This window comes from Symsagittifera roscoffensis, chromosome 7 (assembly GCF_963678635.1).
Source record: "Symsagittifera roscoffensis chromosome 7, txSymRosc1.1, whole genome shotgun sequence".
NCBI lineage: Eukaryota > Metazoa > Xenacoelomorpha > Acoela > Convolutidae > Symsagittifera > Symsagittifera roscoffensis.
Window position 1 is genome coordinate 10,063,001 of NC_087068.1, and position 21,440 is coordinate 10,084,440.

Genomic DNA, 21,440 nt, shown 5'->3' on the forward strand with positions numbered 1-21,440 from the left:
AATTTTTTTATTCCGGGTTTATTTTTTCTCGAGCTCTATATTTTTGAAGAGTGTCTAAATGAGTGAACGTTTAATGTAGGACTTTTAACAAAAATTCAGGTGCATATGAAGATAATTTTTCTGATTAATCTCGTTTGTGTTACCCTAGAAACTAGAACAGTGAAGCGAGAAACGCCGGTACTTTTGTATGCATAGAAGGGCATCACTAGTTTATATTAAACAAACTGTCCAGTCAAAAGAAAGTAATAACCCGGGTTGACCTCCGTAGACCAAAAATTCTAATCATACAATTCCATAAATTAGGTCTATGGAAAAATCCTCTCATACAATCTTTATACATTTTTCTAAAATGGTTTCATCGAATTTTCATAGAATTTTTTTCTTGTTGTGGCACTAAAGGTGTATTGCACTAAAGTAAAAATATTTTTTTTAGTTAAAAAAAATGCTAATCATACAGTTTCCATATATAGAAATTGCATGACTAACGTTTTTTATAGCGAAAAATAACTTTGAAATTGCGCTAAAACATTTTTTTTCAACCGCAAATCGATCTTTGTAATCAAATGAACTTTTTCCGAAAAATTTTTGGATGCAAAATTTAATTTTTTTTTGTGCGCGTAACGTAGTCCTGGATACACAAAAGATGGATGTTTTCCCGTTTTTCTTGGTAACTTTTTTCAAATGGGCTAAAAACTCCTACTTCTCTTGTATGGCATGTTATCTATTCCTCGATCAGTGCCTGATAATTTGAAAATTTCTTATGTTCAAAATGTTCATCTTTGAAAATTTTGACAAAATTTAAATGTTTGACGCTTTCAGTACATCATTTGTTCAAGTAAAATCTTACGCAATTCAGGTCGTTTCAAATGCATTGTAAATGCAAGACGATCAAACCTTTGGTGACTCTAATTTTGAGTAAGTCATGGCTTTAGTTACTTGTGTTCGGTCAAAAACGTATCCTATAACTTTTGAGAAACCAAATTTAAAAAATCAATTTCTTTAGTTTATGGGAAAATGTTATCAAACAATTTCCATATATGAAAAACCCTCAATCATAGACCTTTCATGCAATTTTCTGTTTTTATGGAAGTGTATGAAAAGTGTATGATTAGCATTTTTCCATTTATGAAAGTTTTGTGATTAGCATTTTTGGTCAACCGGGAAATGCCTGATTTTCATATATATCGATTTTCTCATATTCATATATAATCAAATAAACTAAGATATCGAAATCTATTAAATCAAAAAAGAATTGTAGATTAAAGGCAGGCTTCTGAGATAAAATCAGTTGTCGGTTCTCATAAGTAAGTTTGCAAAGAAGGAGAACCGGTCTGAATCTCCACTGCCAAATTTTCAAGCGAACAGTCCAGTTCACTTTTTATTTTCTGAATTGTTTTTTATTTTTAAATTTTTCTAACTCCTTATAATTTATTAGTAAATTTTTCATCAAGAATTAAACATAAATAAAATAGGGAGGCTTTTGAAAGTATTCGAAAATACTCCAAGAAAAACAAATTAGCGGCAATGGGCAAAAAAGAGAAAGCGGTAAACAGTGACGTACGCCCATCAACCCAACAGAAGAGCAGCAGAAATCAAAAGAAGAATCAAAACAACCGCTGGTATTATCCGCTCGAGATTTCGCAGCAGTTCGTCGTAAGACATTATCTAATTCGATGAACTGTTAAATTCGTAAAAACTTAACCCAAAATAAACAAGTAGAGTTCTTCTAGTTTACTTTTTAGTCCGACTTATATTTATACTTACCGCTAAATTAACTTCATTTTTATATCTTTTTAATTAGTCCATAAAACCGCACAGTTTTTGTTAGTATGTACCCAGACCGAAATGTAGGTCTATAGGATAGATCGCAATTAAGATTAGACTACTGATAAATACAAGATAAGCGCATATCATGGCGTACTCGTTGCATTCATCAGTACATCATATGCTACGATAAGCGTTAATTTGTGAAAAGAATAGGCCTCATTTCTCAACCAACGAAACTTTTAAAGTAAAATTTTTTTAGCCATTCACGAAAGTTGCGTTTTTGGTGCACAGTTCTCTTTGGAAATTTTAAGATTAACTTAATTTGCTAATATCACCGAATGCTGATTATCTGCGTGGTAACTGCCAGTTACACTCAGGGTTTTGTTTTTACAAACCATTCCTAGTTGGTGTGTTTCGGATGAAACACAAAATTTCGAAACAGTTTTTTTATGTATTTTTTATGGGGAAATTGCTTATAATACAATTTCATAGTAATGAACAAAATGCTTATCATACAATTTCATAGTAAAAAACTGTTTCTGCATTTTTTGTACAGTTTTACTGGAAAAAAATATAGCAAAAATATGTTATTTAATTCCAGAATGGGGCAAAAATTAAATTTAAAAACCTTCATGGTATGTAAAAAATGCTTAATTTTGATAAGCATTTTTTTCATAGTATGAAAATGTATGATAGGCATTTTTTGTCAACTCGGGAATATAGTTGAAGAGATACCTCTTATGCTTGGACCGAATTTAAGTTTCTGCACCTGTTATTCTTTCTCAAAACAAAAATGTCAAAAAAGAGAAGTTTTGAAAATGTTTTCGATTTTAAAAAATTGTTCCAACCCCCCCCCCTTCACCGCCTCATGCACCATGAAGTTGCAAATCTGAATCTGTAGCGTATAGTAATGCATTACTCGGGATCAATTAGCTCGCATCAAATTAATTAGGATTCACCTTTTGTCGATGCATTGGGTTCACCTTTTGCGGTTGCAGATAAACAAAGATAAAATAAAAATCACAATTAAAAACTAAATTTGATAGAACATTTAACATTTTAAATTTGATAAGACATTTAGTAACAATCTATCTAAATTCTAATTATTTTGACTTTACACAAATTAGTGAATAAATAATATGCATACGGCGCCAACAGAAGTTATCAATGGACATTTGCTAAAAGATTATTAATTACACGCTCCTGGCAGAAAAAAACTCAATTTTTAAAAATAGATATTCGTTAATTTTATGTAAATATGGTTGAGCCGCACCTTTTTGACGCAACATGCATTCAGAGAAACACGAAAAATTAGTTGACATATAAATTTTAATTTAGTTCTTGGTCAGAATTCTTAGTTTATATTTTATCTTCAGACTTGATTTACGTAACAATCCCGCATCAGCATAGAATATGATTACTAATCTTCACTCGCAATCATAAAAATCAGTTAGTAAAAGTCGGCATATAATTATTAACTTATGTCATACTATCTTTATCTAAGGGAAAGGTAAACAAGAATTTTGCCTTTGATTACTCTGCGGGGCGTTCAACAGTGCCGAAGTACAACAGTGCCGAAAAGGAGGGAAAATTTCAGAATAAATTAAACGCATTTTCTAACGTTTTCTAAAATGCGGGAATTAACAAAAACGCTAATTAACAAAGAAATTCACCGCAAATTAAACAATTATCTTGGCGCCAAAATGTCTAAATTGCAAATTTTCTCGCTCAAAATCTAAAAGTGGCACTTGAGATTGTAAACGTTTGGTGGGTATTCACAACTACCAAAATGATAAATCAGTCCCATTTGTACCAAAATAAAAAATCAATCGCGTAAGTACCAAAAATATTCAATTGGCCTAAGAATATTAAGCCGACTACTTTAAGCTCTTGGTTTAAGGTCGCCGGTGGGCGCACTACGCGCGCGTCGCCGCTTAGCGGCGATAACCGGCCCTAATTTTCGTATAGAGTCCTACCCTCTGTCGGCAAGCTCGCAACACGTTGGCGCGACTGCGGCGGTCACTATTCTGCTGTTTAGTTTTCTTCTGTTTGAACAGTAGAAAATTAATGTAATAATTCGTTTTCTCACAATTCGATTTTTCAGAAATCGAGCTGACTAATTTTGGTACAAATGGGACTGATTTTTCATTTTGGTACAAATGACCGTTGGTACAAATGGGACGCCACCAAACGTTTGCCGCAGCACTTAATATGTTGAAATTTTTTTTTTCAATTTTTCGGCACTGTTTAACAAAGTTTTCATTTTCGGCACTGTTGAACTAATTTTTTTTTCGGCACTGTTGTACTGCCTCATTACTCTGTAATCAATATTACTTTCTTTTTTGATCAGGTAAAAGTATAATTTTTTTATTTGTTCAAGTGCTTTCGGAAACTGTTGCAATATTTGGTTACGTAGCAGTATTTAGACAACCGCGTATTCAGACACTGTATTAACCAATCAGAATCGGGACAAAGGAAGAAATGAATTTAATCGCGTCCAGACAATTCGGCCAAAGACAATTCAGCCAAAAGTATGCAGACAATTTTGCCAGAGACAATTCAGCCAATGATAGTGACCGCGGCAGTCGAATCAACGTTTTGCGAGCTTGTCAACAGAGGGTAGGATTAAATACGAAAATTAGAGCCGGTTATCTTAAACCGAGAAATAACTCCAATTCCGATTTTTTTCTTTCGAATCTAGCGTTTTGTAAAACTGGATGAATTGTCTCAGGCTGAATTGTCTGTACATTTGTGGCTGAATTTCAAATTAGCTGAATTGTCTGTGGCTGAATTGTCTGTGGCCGAATTGTCTGGACGCGATTAAATTCATTTCTTCCTTGTCTCGATTCTGATTGGTTAATGCAGTGTCTGAATACGCGGTTGTCTAAATACAGACCGCAATCCCAATATTCATAGCTCCACATCTTTGTTCATTCACGCCTTCGCAATTTTTTCGATTGTTCTTTTAGCTCGATTTGATTCACACTTTCACATTCGATGTCGTCAAAGTATTTCCCAAATGATTGACACCTCTTTGACAGCAAAACAATCGCTTCAAGGTCGTCCAAATTTGTTTCAACTCGGAGAAGAATTTCTTCTGAAAGATAGCATACACTAATGGGTTCGAGACAGTGTTGAAAAGAGACAGCATGTATGTCATGATGAAAATGTCTGACATGGTCTGGCTTTTAGATAGAGTTGGGATTGTGTGGAACAGAAGCTGACTGGTGATGCTTGGCATGGTTAGGGTGATATAGACGACACAGATGTAAATGCAGATACGAGTCGTTTTTGAACCTAAACAACTTAGTTTATTGCTCTTCCTGTTAGTTAACTGCTTCCTGTTTATAACAAGCATTGGCCTAATGAGTTTCAACTCTATAAAAAACAGCTTGTCCGTAAGTACTGCTGATGAAAAGGAGTATGTCCGACCCATGAGAGTATTTGAGAAAAAAGCATCAATATCAATTATTGTTCCCACTTTCGAAAAAAGTTAGGAATATATAGACTATGAGTGAATTTTTCATTCAGAACAATAATATTCCCAGTTAATGAGCACAAACAATTTCCTATTTTGATTTTTCAAATCATACAAATATTGATTTTCTAGAGGTATGTATTCAGGGCGGATCTAGGATTTTCTCGAGGGGGTGGGGGTTATGATTATTTTTTTTTGCAAATTTTGACCGGTTTCATAGTTTAACATAATTGGTTTTCCGAGCTCTCCCAAAACACTAAGAAGACACTCTTTTGGCCAAAAATTTTGCACCGCGAAAAAAAAGTGTTTTTAGGCACTTTTTAGATCAATCGCGGTTTTTGTCGCCTGCTTCCCCTTCAAAAATTGTAGATATTGGTGCCTAAGGCGCCTTTAGAAAAAACTTTGGATCAATCAGCCGAAATTGGAGGTCTTAAGGGTATACCAAAGGGGGCACGTCAGGATTTAGGAGGAGGGGTGCGGGGGAAACGCTCTTACTTCTCAGGGATTCGACCCCTTCACCAACTAAAGGGTCCCCTTTTGATATTATTTTTTGCTATCCATTTTACCCTGACCAACCCTTGCGTTTTTCTAAAGGTGTCTTTGGCACCATTGTATAGTAATTTTAAAGGGGAGCGCACTCCGAAATAAACGCAACTTTTTAGTCAAAATTTTCCGAAAACGGCTTTTTGACCTGTTTTTTTTTTTCAAGAAGTTGCCTGCGGTGCAACGTTTTTGGTCAAAATACGGCCTGTATAAAGTTCTGGGAGAGCTCGGAAAATCAATTTGGTCAACCAAAAAAAAAATCAACAAAATTTGCGAAAATTTTTTGAAAATCCGCTCCTCCCTCCTAGAACAAATTTTAGCGAATGGCTGAGTTATGTATCATTTTAAAGCCATTTTGAACGTTATTCGAAGGTCGTTCAAAAACTTCCAAAACTTTTTTCCCAGTGTTGGGAAACACCGGGTTACATTTTTGAGTCTAAGTCCAATTTCGAGCAAGTAAAGCGACCGAGTTAAGTTCGTTATATACAAATAGTGGCCATTTCGGCCGAAAAAACTTAATATTACTTGAGCAAACTTGTCCCAGAAGCTTCATCAAACGCTTTCTGCGCCATAAAACTTTTCATAAAAATTTGAAAGTTGAGTGCAAAACATTAAGAAAATCTTAGAAACTTTTTTGGATTTTTTTTTCAATTGTTAGATGATTTATATTTTGAAGAGAATGTAGTATTTAACGCATAGTTTAATAACTTTCTACGCTTTGTGTAAATCTATAAACTCACCATGCAGAAAAAACGACGCTAATATGAAGACAAAAAAAGTTTTTCTTTTGTAATTTTTTTACGAATGTGGTCGGAACATTCTGTGCAACTTGCACAGCAACCGGCTATCCTTGTTACTATATATAAATGTTTTATTTTTTTTGGTTATTATTAGCACTAATTTCATCAAAAGAAATTTATGATAACAGGACTGCTAGTCAGGGGCGGATTTAGGGGGGGTGGTCGTACGCCCTCCCCCTAAGGGTTGCGACCTCATGCCGACCCAAAGGGTCGACCCTTTGTACTATTTTGAGATATCAATTTTTGCTGACGGATCATAAAAATTGTCTGAAGGCGCCAATATATAATAATTTTGAGAGAGGGAACGCGCGATCTTTTCCAAAAAATGCATTAAAAAGCTTTTTTGGCCTTTTTTGAGAACTTCGCCTGCGGCGCACAAAATTTGACCAAAAAAGGGTAATTTTAGTGGTTTGAGAGAGCTTGGACAATCAAATTGGACGACCTAGAAAAAATTCGTCAATATTTCTGAAATCCGCCTCCTCCTCCTGGATCCTGGATCCACCCCTGCTGCTAGTATCAAGGTCTCAAACCTTGCTCTCACAGACCATTAATAGGTCTGAAATCGTTTTTTTTGTTTAAAATATAGTAAACTTATCAAAAAAATTGAAACCTTAAGAATACGTTTTTAAACGGAATGAGTGAAAAAAGTTTCCCATTTTCTTGAAACTTTGAATCCCGATTGGGTTTTCAAAAAAATAATGTATGTTATTTAAAAAACTAGTTATTCGCGAATGTTATTTTTCAAACACCCATGAAATAAAAAAAAATCTCCTTTAAGTGAATATTAATTTACCTTTGAGCTCAGGGTTCTTAGATTGTATTAAAAGTCGGATAAAATTAGTTTTAGTTGAATAATCAGAATGGGCCTGACGTAAAAATATCGAGCACGAAAGTTACAAAAGTCACAATTTTTCTAGTTTCAAATTTTATGCTTTGCACGGTTGATGATTTTTGTCAAAGTATCGGGGGTTTTGTGAAGCCAACCTCTGAAGCCAACCTCTGCGCAAAATGCATCTGATTAACAAATAGAGTGATAGAAAAAAATATTTGAAGTAATTTAAGAGATTAGTTAGAACGACTTGGGTATCCGAGACTTTTCTTTCAATTTTTTCAAATTATTACTTTCAAATATTTGAATAAAACTTTTTTTTCTGGCTCGAAACACAAAAGTTCTTCGCCATTTCTGCTCCATGTCAATGCTTTTCAATTCATTTTTTTTTTTCAGTTAACAAAAAAAATTTTGAGTTTGAACAATGAAGGCAAGAAATTTTGAAGTAGAAAAACTGAGTTAATTAATATAATGGGTTTTTAATCTGCTTACTTCACTGAGCTTGATGGGAAAAGCGAAACTCTATTAGCATCTTTCAATCACTCTGTCTCGTTATCACTAATGATTATCACGCTTGTGTCTAGACTTAACTGATTTGTTTTACTAATTTAGCACCAAACTGCAGGAAGGTAACATTATTGGAAAAAATTTAATATGATTGGAAAAAATTTAATATGATTGGATTCACGCAGTTGTAAATTTTGATGCTGAATTTCTCGGTTATTTTCAATTTGTCAACATATTTGACAAGCTTGCCACTGAATCAGATGAAAAATTTCATAAATAGCAAAAAAAAACACCGATAATACTTGAACACGCACCCCTTGAACCAAAACTAGGACTTTGAAACTTTTAAGTGTTAAATAATTTAAAACTTAAGCAAGACTGCTGGTATCTATGGTCCATGGAACAATTTTTAAGGTCTATGGAACAGTAATAAATTCAAACAATTAGTTGTAATAAAAAAAAACATTTTGTTTGTACATGTGTATTTGAGATTTTTTGTTAAAATCATCCCCCCTCACGCCATATTAAGTACAAAGTGATAGAACTGAACAAAAGATGTTAATTGGATTTTATAGAGCTGATGAAAGAGACTGACGAAATAATTCAGTGATTTTAATTTTTTTTTACATGGTCAATATTCAGTTTCGATAACGCTTGTTAAATGCAAACGTAATAAATGCAAACGTAATAAAAGTAATAATAAACAAAAAAAGTTAACAGCGCGAAAAAACTCAAAAAAAAAACGCAATGAATTTTCAGTAAGATAATCAGAAAATTCAAACAAAAAACGTGCTTACTTTTTGTTTTGGAAAGTTTTTGAAATAACTTCTATCAATATCTAGTGATTGGGCTTGAAACCTCTGTTTTACCTTAGCTTGGCAACCTAACTAGAACAATCGGAAAGATCTTCTTGCTGTACGTTTCAATCAATTTGTCATGTTTTAGCGACACTCAAACGTTTCCTAGAGTTCGAAAACTCACTCGAAAAATCAGCAGATTTCCTTAACTAATACATGCGTTTATATATGCGTATATATTGTTGTCAGAGTCTACTACCTGGAATAAAGATCAAAGATACTTGGTGGAAATTGATGCAACCAAGTTGTTCATTATAATAAAATGTAAAATCAGATCAGATTTGAGAGAAGCGCTGAAGACGCAATTTCTCTACAATTCTTTTTGGAAGGAGGAAAAGTTTGGTTTCGACAACAATTCTTCTCGATGCAACTCGTTGATGATTAAATATCAATTTTTTTGGTATTAAGTTACAATTGAATCACTGGCTTCGGAAACAATCTCATTTTTAGGCAACTCTGAATAAGTATTTCAAAAACTTTTAATAAAATTTTTTTAACAGGAGTCATAACTTATATGGATTTTGGGAAACTTCTGAAGAAGTATTTGAATTTAAATTCAGATCATTATAGCATTTACTGTCGCGCAATTGCGCATTTGTTTTTGATTAGTCTTTTGTTATCTCAAAACGAGTCCAGTCTACATTAGCACTTGCTGGTTCTCAATTTGAATATCAAAGAATCAAGTCAAAGTGTTAAGTATGGGACAAAACGGCATAGGAACAAATGTCATGTGGGGCAAGTTAGTATAGGACAAGTTGGCATATGGTCAATTGACTTGGGCAAATAGCCCTGACACCGCGCTATCATTGTATCGTTTCCAATACTTGAAGCAAGTCTTAAGCCGCCGCTTTGACCTTCGGTACGCAATCAAAAAAAACAGCTAGTTTCATTTATTTTGCGTAACAATCCGTCATGCTAAAAATTGAAACCTGCTTAATTGAAAATCGCAGTTTGATTCGTTTGTAAATCTGATATTTGCTCTGGTCAGTTGCGTGAAAATTTGTGCAATGGTTAACATACTCACACATCTCAACATTAAAATTTTTTTTTTTTAAATTCGTGAAATACTTAGTCAGAGTACGTAATCGGGAATCGTTGAGACAAGGCTTCCTTTTCAACCAACCTAAGGTTCCTTCTTTGATATTATTTTATGACATCCATTCTAGACCGACCAAGTCTAAAATTTTTCTACGGGGCGCCCGCCTTTGGTGCCAACGTAGACTAATTTTGAAGGGGAGCGCGCGCAGAAAAAAAACAAAATTTTAAACCTGTTTTTTTTTAATTCGACTGCGGCGCAAAAATTTGGGTAACAATTGGGTTTTTATAGTGTTCTGGGAGTGCTCATAAAATCAATTTGATCGCCCCGAAAAAAAAGTCGACAAAGTTTTCGAAAATCACCCCCCCCCATCTCAAGAAAATCCTAGTTCCACCCCTGCGCATAATGATAGTCCAAATAATCCAAGATCACAAAGAACTTCAACCTCTCTGAGTAGTTGTCGCACTGGCGTTGTTGTTCATTCGACTGGAGATGTTGTTCATGGAGCTAGAGGTCACATGACCATGACCTCGTTGACCTCTTTTGACTCCACTTCGTCTTGTGCTGTCGATGATGCTGCTGCATCCAGTTGAAGTTGTTCTCACTTCGCTCTCAACTATCCCACATTTGAGAATTGAACCAGACACTCGAGCTAAAAACACATTTAATCACGGTAAAATTGATATCGAAAAAGGACAGAAAAAATGGTCAAATGAAGCAAGACTTTTGAAGTTAAAAGATAGATTCATAAAAAAATATAAATAGGCTAAAATTGATTTTGAAAAGAAACTGAGACAGAAAATTGGTCGATGGTAAAAAAAAGCAAAAACTTGGTAAAATAAAAGATAGGTAAATCAAAAAATGAAATTTCTTTGGCAAAATTTGATTTCGAAAACAACCTCAGGCAGAAAAAATGGTCAAACAATAAAGCAAAATTTTTGATAGTTACTAGATGAAGTGATCAAAAACTACAATCAGATCATGATGTCAGCCTGAGAAAACATCCACCCAATCTGTTTACATATCTATACTACTAACCTTGCTTATTTTTAAGGCAAGTTTGCTTGAACAAATCATTCATACACTAAATCAGACTGATTGTATCAAGAATGAGACCTAAACGTTCCGAATTTTCTTTAAAAAGCTTAGAATCCTTTTTAAATAACAAAACTGACCGGATCTATTGAACAAGGCTGAAATCAAACAAGAACAGAACACACCCGAATACAACGTTTTTCCCTATTTTTTAAAGGCAGGAATAAAAAATATTCTCAAATGGAGGAAACAAAATGCAAGGCGATTTCAAAAAACCAAATCGGTCTATTTTTGCTAGTTCGGCCGATTTGGGACAACTATAGCGCGATATATTTCGTGCTTTTAACGCGTAAGCGGAGATTCATTTCGTCCTAGAAATCGCTCCAATTGAAATTGAGAAGTGCTATTTGAGCTAGTAGAAACTTTGCTGCATGCAAAATATATCACTTTGTACTTTAAATAGCATGTGAGGGGGTCATTTTTTATGGAAAAACAAATAAAAAACAATATATTTTTTTGAAAACTCAATTGATTTCTTAAATCAAAGCACAGCCGAACTATCCAATCCACGACATCACCCTGATACGACCAATCTCGTTTGCAGTACTAGGCCAACTTGATTCGCTCTCTGACCGGTATTGATTTTTTTTGAACTAACTAATTACATTAAAAAGCCGAACTGTGCGCTAGATAGGCACCCAATTTGGCGTGTGTGGATAACTGGAATCAATGGGTAAGTCCTTAAGTCTGTTAAAGTTTTATCTGCACGATCAGAGGAAACACAAGAACAAAAAAAAGATAAAAAAGAGCGGTCTTAATGCAGAATTATCTTACAATAGGATCCAGATTCCTCGTGCAAAATGGCTTTTGTTTGCCATCATTCTATTTTTATTTTTCCTCGTATCCATAGAATTTTTTTGTAGAATTTCTATAATCGCATCTATAATCGCATTATAGATAAATCAACGTAGAAAAATGTTTGCATACATTAGATCTTAATCAAAAAAAATTGAGACACTTTCAGGATAACTTATTATCATCTGTCGTTACCTTTGTTTTTTTAAACTATTTTGTTCCGTTTTATTTATGACAAAGTTGAACTCGGTGTGGCTCAAGATTAATTTAACTATTATTTCTGGTTCAGGTATTCTTTTTTTGCGTTTGAAACATAGCTAAAACCCCCTGCCATGCTTAGGAAAACAAAACAAAACTATTTCAGAACGACAATGGATTTAAGAAAGTGATGAATTTTTCAAATTCTTTAATCTTTAAACATTTATTACTGTAGCCAGAACATTTATTTCCTCATTTTACATCGACCAAAAACTCTTGTTGGTGTACAACTTTACTCTCCAAGTCGACATACAACTACCACTCCACAATATCGAATATCAATACAAGCGTAGTCTTCGGAGTCGACTACTAATCTGAAATTGAATACTAATATAAGCAAAGAATCAATTGGGGAATGCATGTTGATTTAATTTCCCACTCTTATGCCGACAGCGGTGCTTTCTTAGGTCGTTTTGAGGCTCAAGTCGAGATTTTTTTGAAGAAAAAATTGAGTGAGTTTTTCACCAATCAACTATAACTTTTTATTTAATAAAACCTACTCAAAATTTTGGAAACTGTTCAAACTTTTTTTAAACATTTTGAAAGTGCATTCGAAAGTGGTTCAAAATGATATACACTTGACCCACTCCTTAGTCAATTGTGGTACCTTGCGTAAAAAAAACTAAGAGACATTTTTAATAGTTGGAACAAAAACTAATCAAAACATCAGAACAGTTATGTTTTTGTAATCGGCAAAACAATCGATGCACTGCAATAAATGCTTCTAGAATCTATATCTGATCTTTCAAAAATTGTTTTTCTTAGGATCTGATGGCTCTATAGGAAGTACTGAGCAAAGTCAAGGAAGGGGCTGCTCATCAGTGAGAAACAAAAAAGTAATCAAAGAAACACGAACGTAGTATAAGTTTACTAAAACGACTTAAGTGTTTTACATACAGTTTGATGTATAGCTTTCAAAAACCGACAACAATTAGAGCAACGCTAAAGCAAGGAGATTTCAAAGAACAAAATAGCCGATTCGTTCTCTGGTAATGTTCTTTGATCCTGATTAGGGCTGAAATGCCAGTGATTAGCTCTAAAACCCCAGTTTTTTAATGCTTTGTTAATTTGACTATTTGAAAAACGGGGAAGAATTTTGTATTAGGGTGTTTTTTAAGTTTTTTTTCTCTTTTTTTTCACAAAAAATCAGCTATCAAAGAGAATAAAGGTTATATCAAATTAAAGCCCTTACAGTCGCAATTCAAACGATATTTAAGTACATCAAAATTTTTTCTCAGTTTCAAGAAAACCGGGTTTTCAGTTTTTGGGCTTTTCGTCTTATTTTGAGTGAACAAAGCGAGCGAGCAGGCTCACAATACTTTAATAAAATGGCTTAAAAGCTTACAATAGCTTATTTTAAAACGTGGAAATTTAGTTTTACTCGAGTAACGCTATTTTTTTTTCAGTTTTTTTGAGAACCAAAAACTTCAAAAATTCGAAAAATGCAGAAAAAAAGGAAAAAGTTATCAAAAATTTTTTGAACTCTTTTTTCGGTTTTCTAACCATTTTCTACAAAATACTTTTAAATTTGCTTGTCTTAAAAAGAATTTCGAATATGCCGAATCTCTACTTTTTTGTTCTGACTGAATAAAAACTGACTGAATAAAAAACCACACCAAGTATAAATATTCCACACTTTCTTCAAAAGTTGGAAAACATTTTTGGTTTTGTATTTTATGGATACTTCCAGTGGATAAAGCAAGTGTTAGTTATGGAGAGTTTTAATGCAATTCTTATGATAAAATTGCGTTACAAACCTCCATGACTAACACTTGCTTTATCCATTGGAAATATACATTTAAAAAAAAACAAAACAAAACGAAACTTGTTTCTTTCTAAAATCAATTTGTAAAAATGTTGAATGGTTTCGAATGACAACAGTTTTCGAAGACAAAAAGCAATTGGAAACTCACACTCTAGACAAATTTAGAGATATATCATAAATTTTAACCCCATTTTGACAAGCTGTGTAACCCCCATTGGTTTTTAAAGCTTTATCAAATTTTGAAGAAAAAGATATCATCACCCTCCAGATAGAACAAGTTAAGATCTTCTACTCCAGCATTTAAATCGGTTAAAATATGCTCAGCGCTGCTTGTAAAACGAGAGCTTTTTTATTGGCTGAAACTTACAACATAGAATCATATTAACCATCCTCCCATCCCCCCCAAACGGCGGGGGAGGGGGCAGAGAGTATGTTAATTGTACTTAGGGAATTTTTTGCTAGTTCAGTTTATAAACAGTGTAAGTGATTACGTGACGCGTATTAGAGGTGATTTTGTGTCATCAACTTTGTTGAACTGGAGCAAAATGAACATGTCTTTTCAGTGCGGTGAACCGTTTACATGCCTATCTTTTTAATCAGGACTAAGTGCGCCTTTTGCTTTATTCGAGAGCATTCCTTCTTCAAGTAGCTAGAGGGGAAAGAAGATCTGAAAGCTCTGAGAGAAATTAAAAAGCTACAAATATAAGAGCTTTTTCTTACTATTTTTGTCCCCACGATAACTACTAAGCTCGAAATGATAAAATCATCTTGAAAATCAGAATTATTACAATCAAGTATTCTGGGTCATATCAACTTGAAATGATTTTAAAAGCTAATCAAAGAATGCGAGCTGAAGCAGGGGCGGATCTCGGATTTTCTCGAGGCGGGCGGATTTTCAAAAAATTTTCGAAAATTTTGACGTCCTTTTTTTTAGGTCGAACAAATTGATTTTCAGAGCTCTCCTAAAGCAGTATAAAAACGCTGTTTTGGCCAAAATTTCTGCGCCGCAGGCAAATTTTTGAAAAAAAAAACAGGTAAAAAAAGCCATTTTTGGGCTCTTTTTGAAAAATTTTGACAAAAAAATTGCATTCTTTTGGGCGCGCGCTCCCCCTCAAAGTTAGTATATATTGGCGCCCATATTAGAAAAATTTTAGGGTCTGTCGGCCAAAAATGGATTTCTTAAAAAGTACCAAAGGGGGGACCCTTTGGGTCGGCAGGGGGTCGAATCCCTGAGGGGGGGGGGGGGCGTACGCCCCCCGCCCCCCCCCCCCTAAATCCGCCCCTGAGCTGAAGCGTTGAGCACCATAGTTAACTGAGAAAATGTTATCAGGTCAGCACTATGATTATTAAAAATGCTCTGCAATAAGAGAAACCAAAAATCTGCAAAAAGTTTCCGAAATAGGTCAAAATACAGTTTAGAAAAACCAAAAATCTGTAGAAAAAGGTTTCCGAAATAGGTCGAAATACAATTTAGGCAGAAAAACGAGTTATATTGCGACCATTACTACTCAAAGTATGTAACGAGCTTGGTCGCGGCCCAAAATATATTCGTTGGAACTCCGCGCAATCAAAAAAAATCTGCGCGACATTGCATGACTTGAAAGAGATAAGCCGCAGCTTTGCGGGATCAAAAATAATTTTTTGGCAGGAAAAAGTTTGTCGCATCTTAGTGCAAAGAAAATTGTGCAACTTTGAGCAACTCATAAAAGTAATTTTGCAAAATGTAAGCATCACCCAAAAATTATATCTAGTGAAGTTATTGAGTGACCTATTCGAAGTAATTGAATATAAAACGATAGTATCTGTTTTTCACATAAAATTGCTTGTTAAAGTTTAACAGAATCGATTCTTATTGTTCAACTTTTGTAACGAAAGTAACGGAAAATTTGTTCTCGGGTTGGGTTTTTTTAATTCAGACAAATTGCGGTTTTTCAACTGGCCATTTTGACGAAATTCTTTTATATCATTCAAAAGGTATTGTTGCCCCGAGCTTAAATTTGAAAAAACTTTTTACCTGTGACCATTTTTACCTACGGCGCAGATTCGCCTTCATTAGAAAAATTTCGGACATTTTGAACAATTTTACCCCCAAAGTGATTTAGTTTTTCGCAAAATGAACAAGGCCAATTTTCAACCAATGATAATGCATTTTTTTTAAACCGCTGATAAAGAGAGGTTTCATATCGGTCGGTTTCTGTCTTTTCATTTTTTGAAGATTTATTGTACTTTTTCATACAGCCCAAAAATATGCCCTGTAGTAACTCTGTAGTTATTTTGAGAAAAAAATTGATTCAATTCTCTTTTCCATCTATCAAGATTCCTTAAGCGCAGTTGCAAAGAGCAGGAAAAGATACTCTCAAAGAAGTTGAACATTGTTTACCAAAAATAAAATGCAAATCCAAGCAAAAAAAAAAATTTTTTTGACGGAGTTTTCTTTTTAAAGGTGTTGTTATAATGAGTCCAAAATCAAAAAGATATTTTTCTTGTGATAAATTTTCGGAGAGTTATGGGGGTTTAAGCATTAACGTAAAGTATTGCAAACTGTGAAACAATTTATTTTTTTCGGTTCTAATTTCAAGTTACTAAAATACTTGAAATTGAGACATGCAAAGAACTATGATATTATTTACTAATAAACCTGTTCCTGTTGTCATTTATTTGTGTTGGTATGGTAATTTAATTAGTTAGTTTTTTTGTTTTGGATTTTACTTAACAATGTTTCAGGATTATATCTCCCTAAATTGAGAACATTCTCAATTTTGTCATTGGGTACGATTCGGAAATTGCGGGCTAAAACTAATCTGCGAAACGAAAAACATAGCCAACAGACAGTTGGAAAAGAATCAACGAACGCAATTAAACAGAAAGAAAATCTCTTGTTTTTTTGTTTAGAAAATCTCAACTTTAGAACTTCAAATTAAGCTACAGATGGCCGTAAAGCTCTTTTAATTTCTGGAACAAATGATGATTGTGAATTTTTGATAAAATTAACCATATTTCAGAAAATGGGCTCAATATGTAATTTTTCAATTCCTCTTAAATATAGCAATGAATTCATATAATTATTAAAAATCAACGAATTGGATCAATAAAAATTTTTTATTCAGTTGAATAAGGCGTTGTTTTTTGCGTCGTTAATTTTAATGTTTTGCAATTGGTTGCATATCAAATGCTGAAGACGATGCTGTTAATTGTTCCGACTTTCGATAGGAAAGTAACGAAATATTTGTGCTCGGGTTGGGTTTTTTTCCTCAGGCAAATTTCGACTTTTTACCTAGCCATTTTTTGACGGAGTTTTTTTATATCATTCGAAAGGTATTGTTGTCCTGAGCTTAAATTTGAAAAGATATTTCACCTGTGATCATTTTTCGTAAAGTTATGAGGGTTTAAAGATTGCCATTTTGTCATTTTGGCCCATTTGGGACATTTAACGCCGGATATGTTTCGCGCTATTGACGCGTAAGCGAGATTTAATCCGTCTTAGAATTGTTCCAAATTGTTTCAAGGAAGATTAGATGCCATAATTAGTTTGTTAAAAAGAGCAAAAGCTATAAATTTGTACTTAATATGGCGCGTGGGTGGATGTTTTCACAAAAAACCTCAAACTTTTTAGAAAAAAAAATTTAATTTTTTTAATTATATTTAAATTTTCCATGCTATTACTGATCCTTAGACCTTGAAAAGCATCGGAACGTTTAAAGTTTTGCCTTGATACGACGAATCTGGTTGTTTCGACTTATTTCATTCGAAAGGTAGTGCTATACTGAGCTTAAATTTGAAAAGATATTTCATCTGTGATCAATTTTTGTAAAAGTTAAGGGGGTTTAATGACCGCTATTTTGGCCAATTTGGGACAATTAACTCGCGATATGTTTCGTGCTATTAACGCGTGAGCGGAGATTTTATCCGTTTTGGAAATCGTTCCAAATTGATTGAAAGAGCTTATTTGCCTTAATTGATTTGTTAAAAGGAGCAAGGCTCTGCGGTGAAAGGAGCAGTGTTGTTGTTCCGACTTTTTAACTAGCCATTTTTGACAAAATTTTTAAAAATCATTCAAAAGGTATTGTTGTCTTGAGCTTAAACTTGAAAAGATATTTCACCTGTGATCATTTTTCGTAAAGTGATGGGGGTTTAAAGATTGCCATTTTGGCCAATTCGGGACAATAAACGCTCGATATGTTTCGCGCTATTAACGCGTAAGCGAAGATTTAATCTGTCTTGAAATCGTTCCAAATTGGTTGAAAAAAGCTTATTTTCGCCATAATTGATTTGTTACAATGAGCGAAATCTATTCTATTGAATTTTATATGGCGTGTGGGGGGATAATTTCATTAAAAATTTTCAAATTTTAGAAAATTTTTAATCATTTTATTTCATTATATTTATTTTTTTATGTTACAACTGCTCGATAAACCTTAAGAGGCATTCGGAACAATCAGGGCTTCGCCCTGTTACCAACAGTCTTGTTGTTCCGACTTTCGATACGAAAGTAACGGAATATTTGTGCTCGGGGTGGGTTTTTTTTCTTCAGACAAATTTCGACTTTTTAACTAGCCATTTTTGACGGAATTTTTTTATCATTCAAAAGGTATTGTTGTCTTGAACCTAAATTTGAAAAAATATTTCACTTGTGATCATTTTTCGTAAAGTTATGGGGGTTTAAAGGTTGCCATTTTGGCCAATTTGGGACAATTAACGAGCGATATAATTCGCTATTTATTAACGCGTAAGCGGAGATTTAATCCGTCATATAAATCGTTCCAAATTGGTTGAACGAAGCTTATTTGCCATAATTTATTTGTTACAAGGAACGAAATTTCTCTTTTTGTACTATATATGGCGTGTGGGGGGATGATTTTCATTAAAAATTTCAAATTTTAGAAAAAAAATGTTCATTTTATTTTATTTCATTTAATTTTTTTATGTTATTACTGCTGCTCCATTAACCCTAAAAAGCAGTCGGAACATTCAGGGCTTCGCCCTGATACGAGCAGTCTTGTTTATTTATGGGCATGAAAGTTTAAGTGAGTTTATTTTATAACCACGCTTCTATATTAAGATAATGAGGCGTTTGTAATTGTTCCGACTTTCGATACGAAGGTAACGAAATATTTGTGCTCGGGTTGGGTTTTTTTCTTCAGACAAATTTCGACTTTTTAACTAGCATTTTTTGACAAAATTTTTTTAAATATCATTCGAAATTTATTGTTGTCTTGAGCTTAAATTTGAAAAGATATTTCGGCTCTTTTTCCTCTTCCCCCCCACCTCAGATAAGCGTCAATTTTATGGTGTAACGAGGGGTTTTACAAGGTTAATTATTAGGACTAAAAATGTTTGTCATGGACTAATTAGTTCGCATGCCAATTTTCGTAACATTCGGATAAAGTGGACAAAACTTCACTAGTAAAGTTTTGCAGGTGGGGGGGAAAAGGAAAAAGAGACGATATTTCATCTGTGATCAATTTTTGTAAAAGTAATGGGGGTTTAAAGACCGCTTTTTTGGCCAATTTGGGACAATTAACTCGCGATATGTTTTGTGCTATTAAAGCGTAAGCGGAGATTTAATCCGTCTTAGAAACCGTTTCAAATTGGCTGAAAGAAGCTTATTTGCCACAATTGATTTGTTACAAGGAGCGAAATTTATCCGTTGGTATTTAATATGGCAGTGGGGGGATGAGTTTCAATAAAATTTTCAAGCTCGAGAATTTTTTTTCTTCTTTTTATTACATTATATTTTTTGTGGTTATTACTGCTCCATAAACCTTAAAAGGCAGTCAGAACATTCAGGGTTTCGCCCTGATACGAGCAGTCTTGTTACCTTTAATTTTTTTATAGGTTATTACTGCTCCATAAACATTAAAAGGCAGTCGGAACATTCAAGGGCTTCGTCCTGATACGAGCAGTCTTGTTGTTCTGACTTTCGATACGAAAGTAACGGAATATTTGTGCTCGGGGTGGGTTTTTTTTTCTTCAGACAAATTTCGACTTTTTAACTAGCCATTTTTGACGGATTTGTTTTATATCATTCGAAAACCATTGTTGTCCTGAACTTAAATTTGAAAAAATATTTCACCTGTGATCATTTTTCGTAAAGTTATGAGGGTTTAAAGATTGCCATTTTGGCCATTTTGACCAATTTGCGACAATTAACGCGCGATATAATTCGCGCTATTAACGCGTAAGCGGAGATTTAATCCGTCTTATAAATCGTTCCAAATTGGTTGAACGAAGCTTATTTGCCATAATTTATTTGTTACAAGGAACGAAATTTCTCTTTTTGTACTTTATATGGCGTGTGGGGGGATGATTTTCTCAAAAAATTTCAAATTTTGGAAAAAAGAATTTTCATTTTGTTTCATTTCATTTAATTTTAATGTTATTACTGCTGCTCCATAAACCTTAAAACGCAGTCGGAACATTCAGGACTTCGCCCTGATGCGAGCAGTCTTGTTATATTATATGTGCTGTGCGTTGCTCATATAGACATATAAAACCTACAAATTTATTCGAAATGGTAAAAGATTTATTTTGTTCATTTTCTGGAACGAAGTAGTTGCAGCAACGTTCTCAGTGAAAGAAAGATCAAATTTCAATTGGTTTTGTCACTTTTTCAGCTGAAGTTACCCCAAGAAATATAAAAATAGATCTCGAACTGCTGTTTATCGAATTGTTTTATACCAACTCCCTGAGTCAGTTTCAATTTAGTTGACGGTAATTGATTGCCCAAAGTAATGGAGAGGGAGACTTCTTTCTAAATCAGCCATAATGAGTACACATGACTTATTCAAGAATCAATTTTCTGAAATTTACCGTATTTAGTACAAATTGCTTATTTATTTGACCTCTGCTGCATTAATGGAATTCAAATTGGATTCAGAAACCTTCAATTTGAGGTAGATTAACTTCATGCGTGGGCAAAAATTGGACTTAATCTGTGAATCAAACAAAAAACCTGTAGGCTTCCTTTTACTAAAATGGTAAAAATTAGTGTTAATAAATCCATTAATGTGCCGAAAACCCCTCTGCCACCAAAAACCACTTAAGATATAATTGATTTTTCTGTTTGCAAAATGAAAATTGATCAGTTTTCTTCAACTACTCAGTGAAACTATTAAAAAATTTTACATCTACTGGAACTCACTTAACGGGCGGGAAAAGAATTAAAGCAATGTAGTTCGGCTTTCAAAATTTCCAGTTATTTGATACTATTTTATTAAGTCTATCAGTAAGAAGGAACATAGTATTTTGGTATCTTTTTTCATGCATTATCAGGCATCCTAAAGACAATGTGTGATACATGATTTTGAAAGCGTTTCACACGTAATTTGAATTGTCTTTTTCGATGAGTCATGAAAAATTTGTGTGTATATTTTGTGTTCTTGATTTTCAGACCAAATTCAAGCAAATATGAGCTCATAACAATCAAGTCCACTGGCTAATACGCCAAAAGTTTTCAATATTTTTTACGTTTTTGAAAACCTAAACTATGGAACTTAAGAGGAGTGCATACCCCAATTTAAAAAATGAGAAAATTTGAAAAAAAAACCAAACAAAAATAATTGAAATTTGTTGGTTTTTGGACTTTCTAAAAAAAATAGTCTGAACCAAGACCAGAAACTTTTGCGCTTCTAGCAAAGACCTGGAATATTATAGTTTTTTGGTTAAGATGAAAAAATAACTTTCGGGTTAGGATTTTTTTTGCTAAACTAA

The 21,440-nt window shown here is 33.7% G+C and overlaps 1 protein-coding gene across 2 annotated transcripts in view; it reads right to left on the minus strand.

The window, feature by feature from the left end:
- Positions 1-4,627: 4,627 nt before the first annotated feature.
- LOC134851768 (uncharacterized) overlaps positions 4,628-21,440 on the minus strand; it is a 51,899-nt gene continuing 35,086 nt past the window's right edge. For both annotated transcript variants that reach the window (XM_063867997.1, XM_063867996.1), the window contains exons 4-5: positions 10,263-10,469; positions 4,628-5,064 (exon numbers count right to left, since the gene is read on the minus strand). In XM_063867997.1, the coding sequence (XP_063724067.1) occupies positions 4,748-5,064; positions 10,263-10,469 (524 nt within the window). In that variant the 3' untranslated portion in view covers positions 4,628-4,747. The remainder of the gene's footprint in view (positions 5,065-10,262; positions 10,470-21,440) is intronic.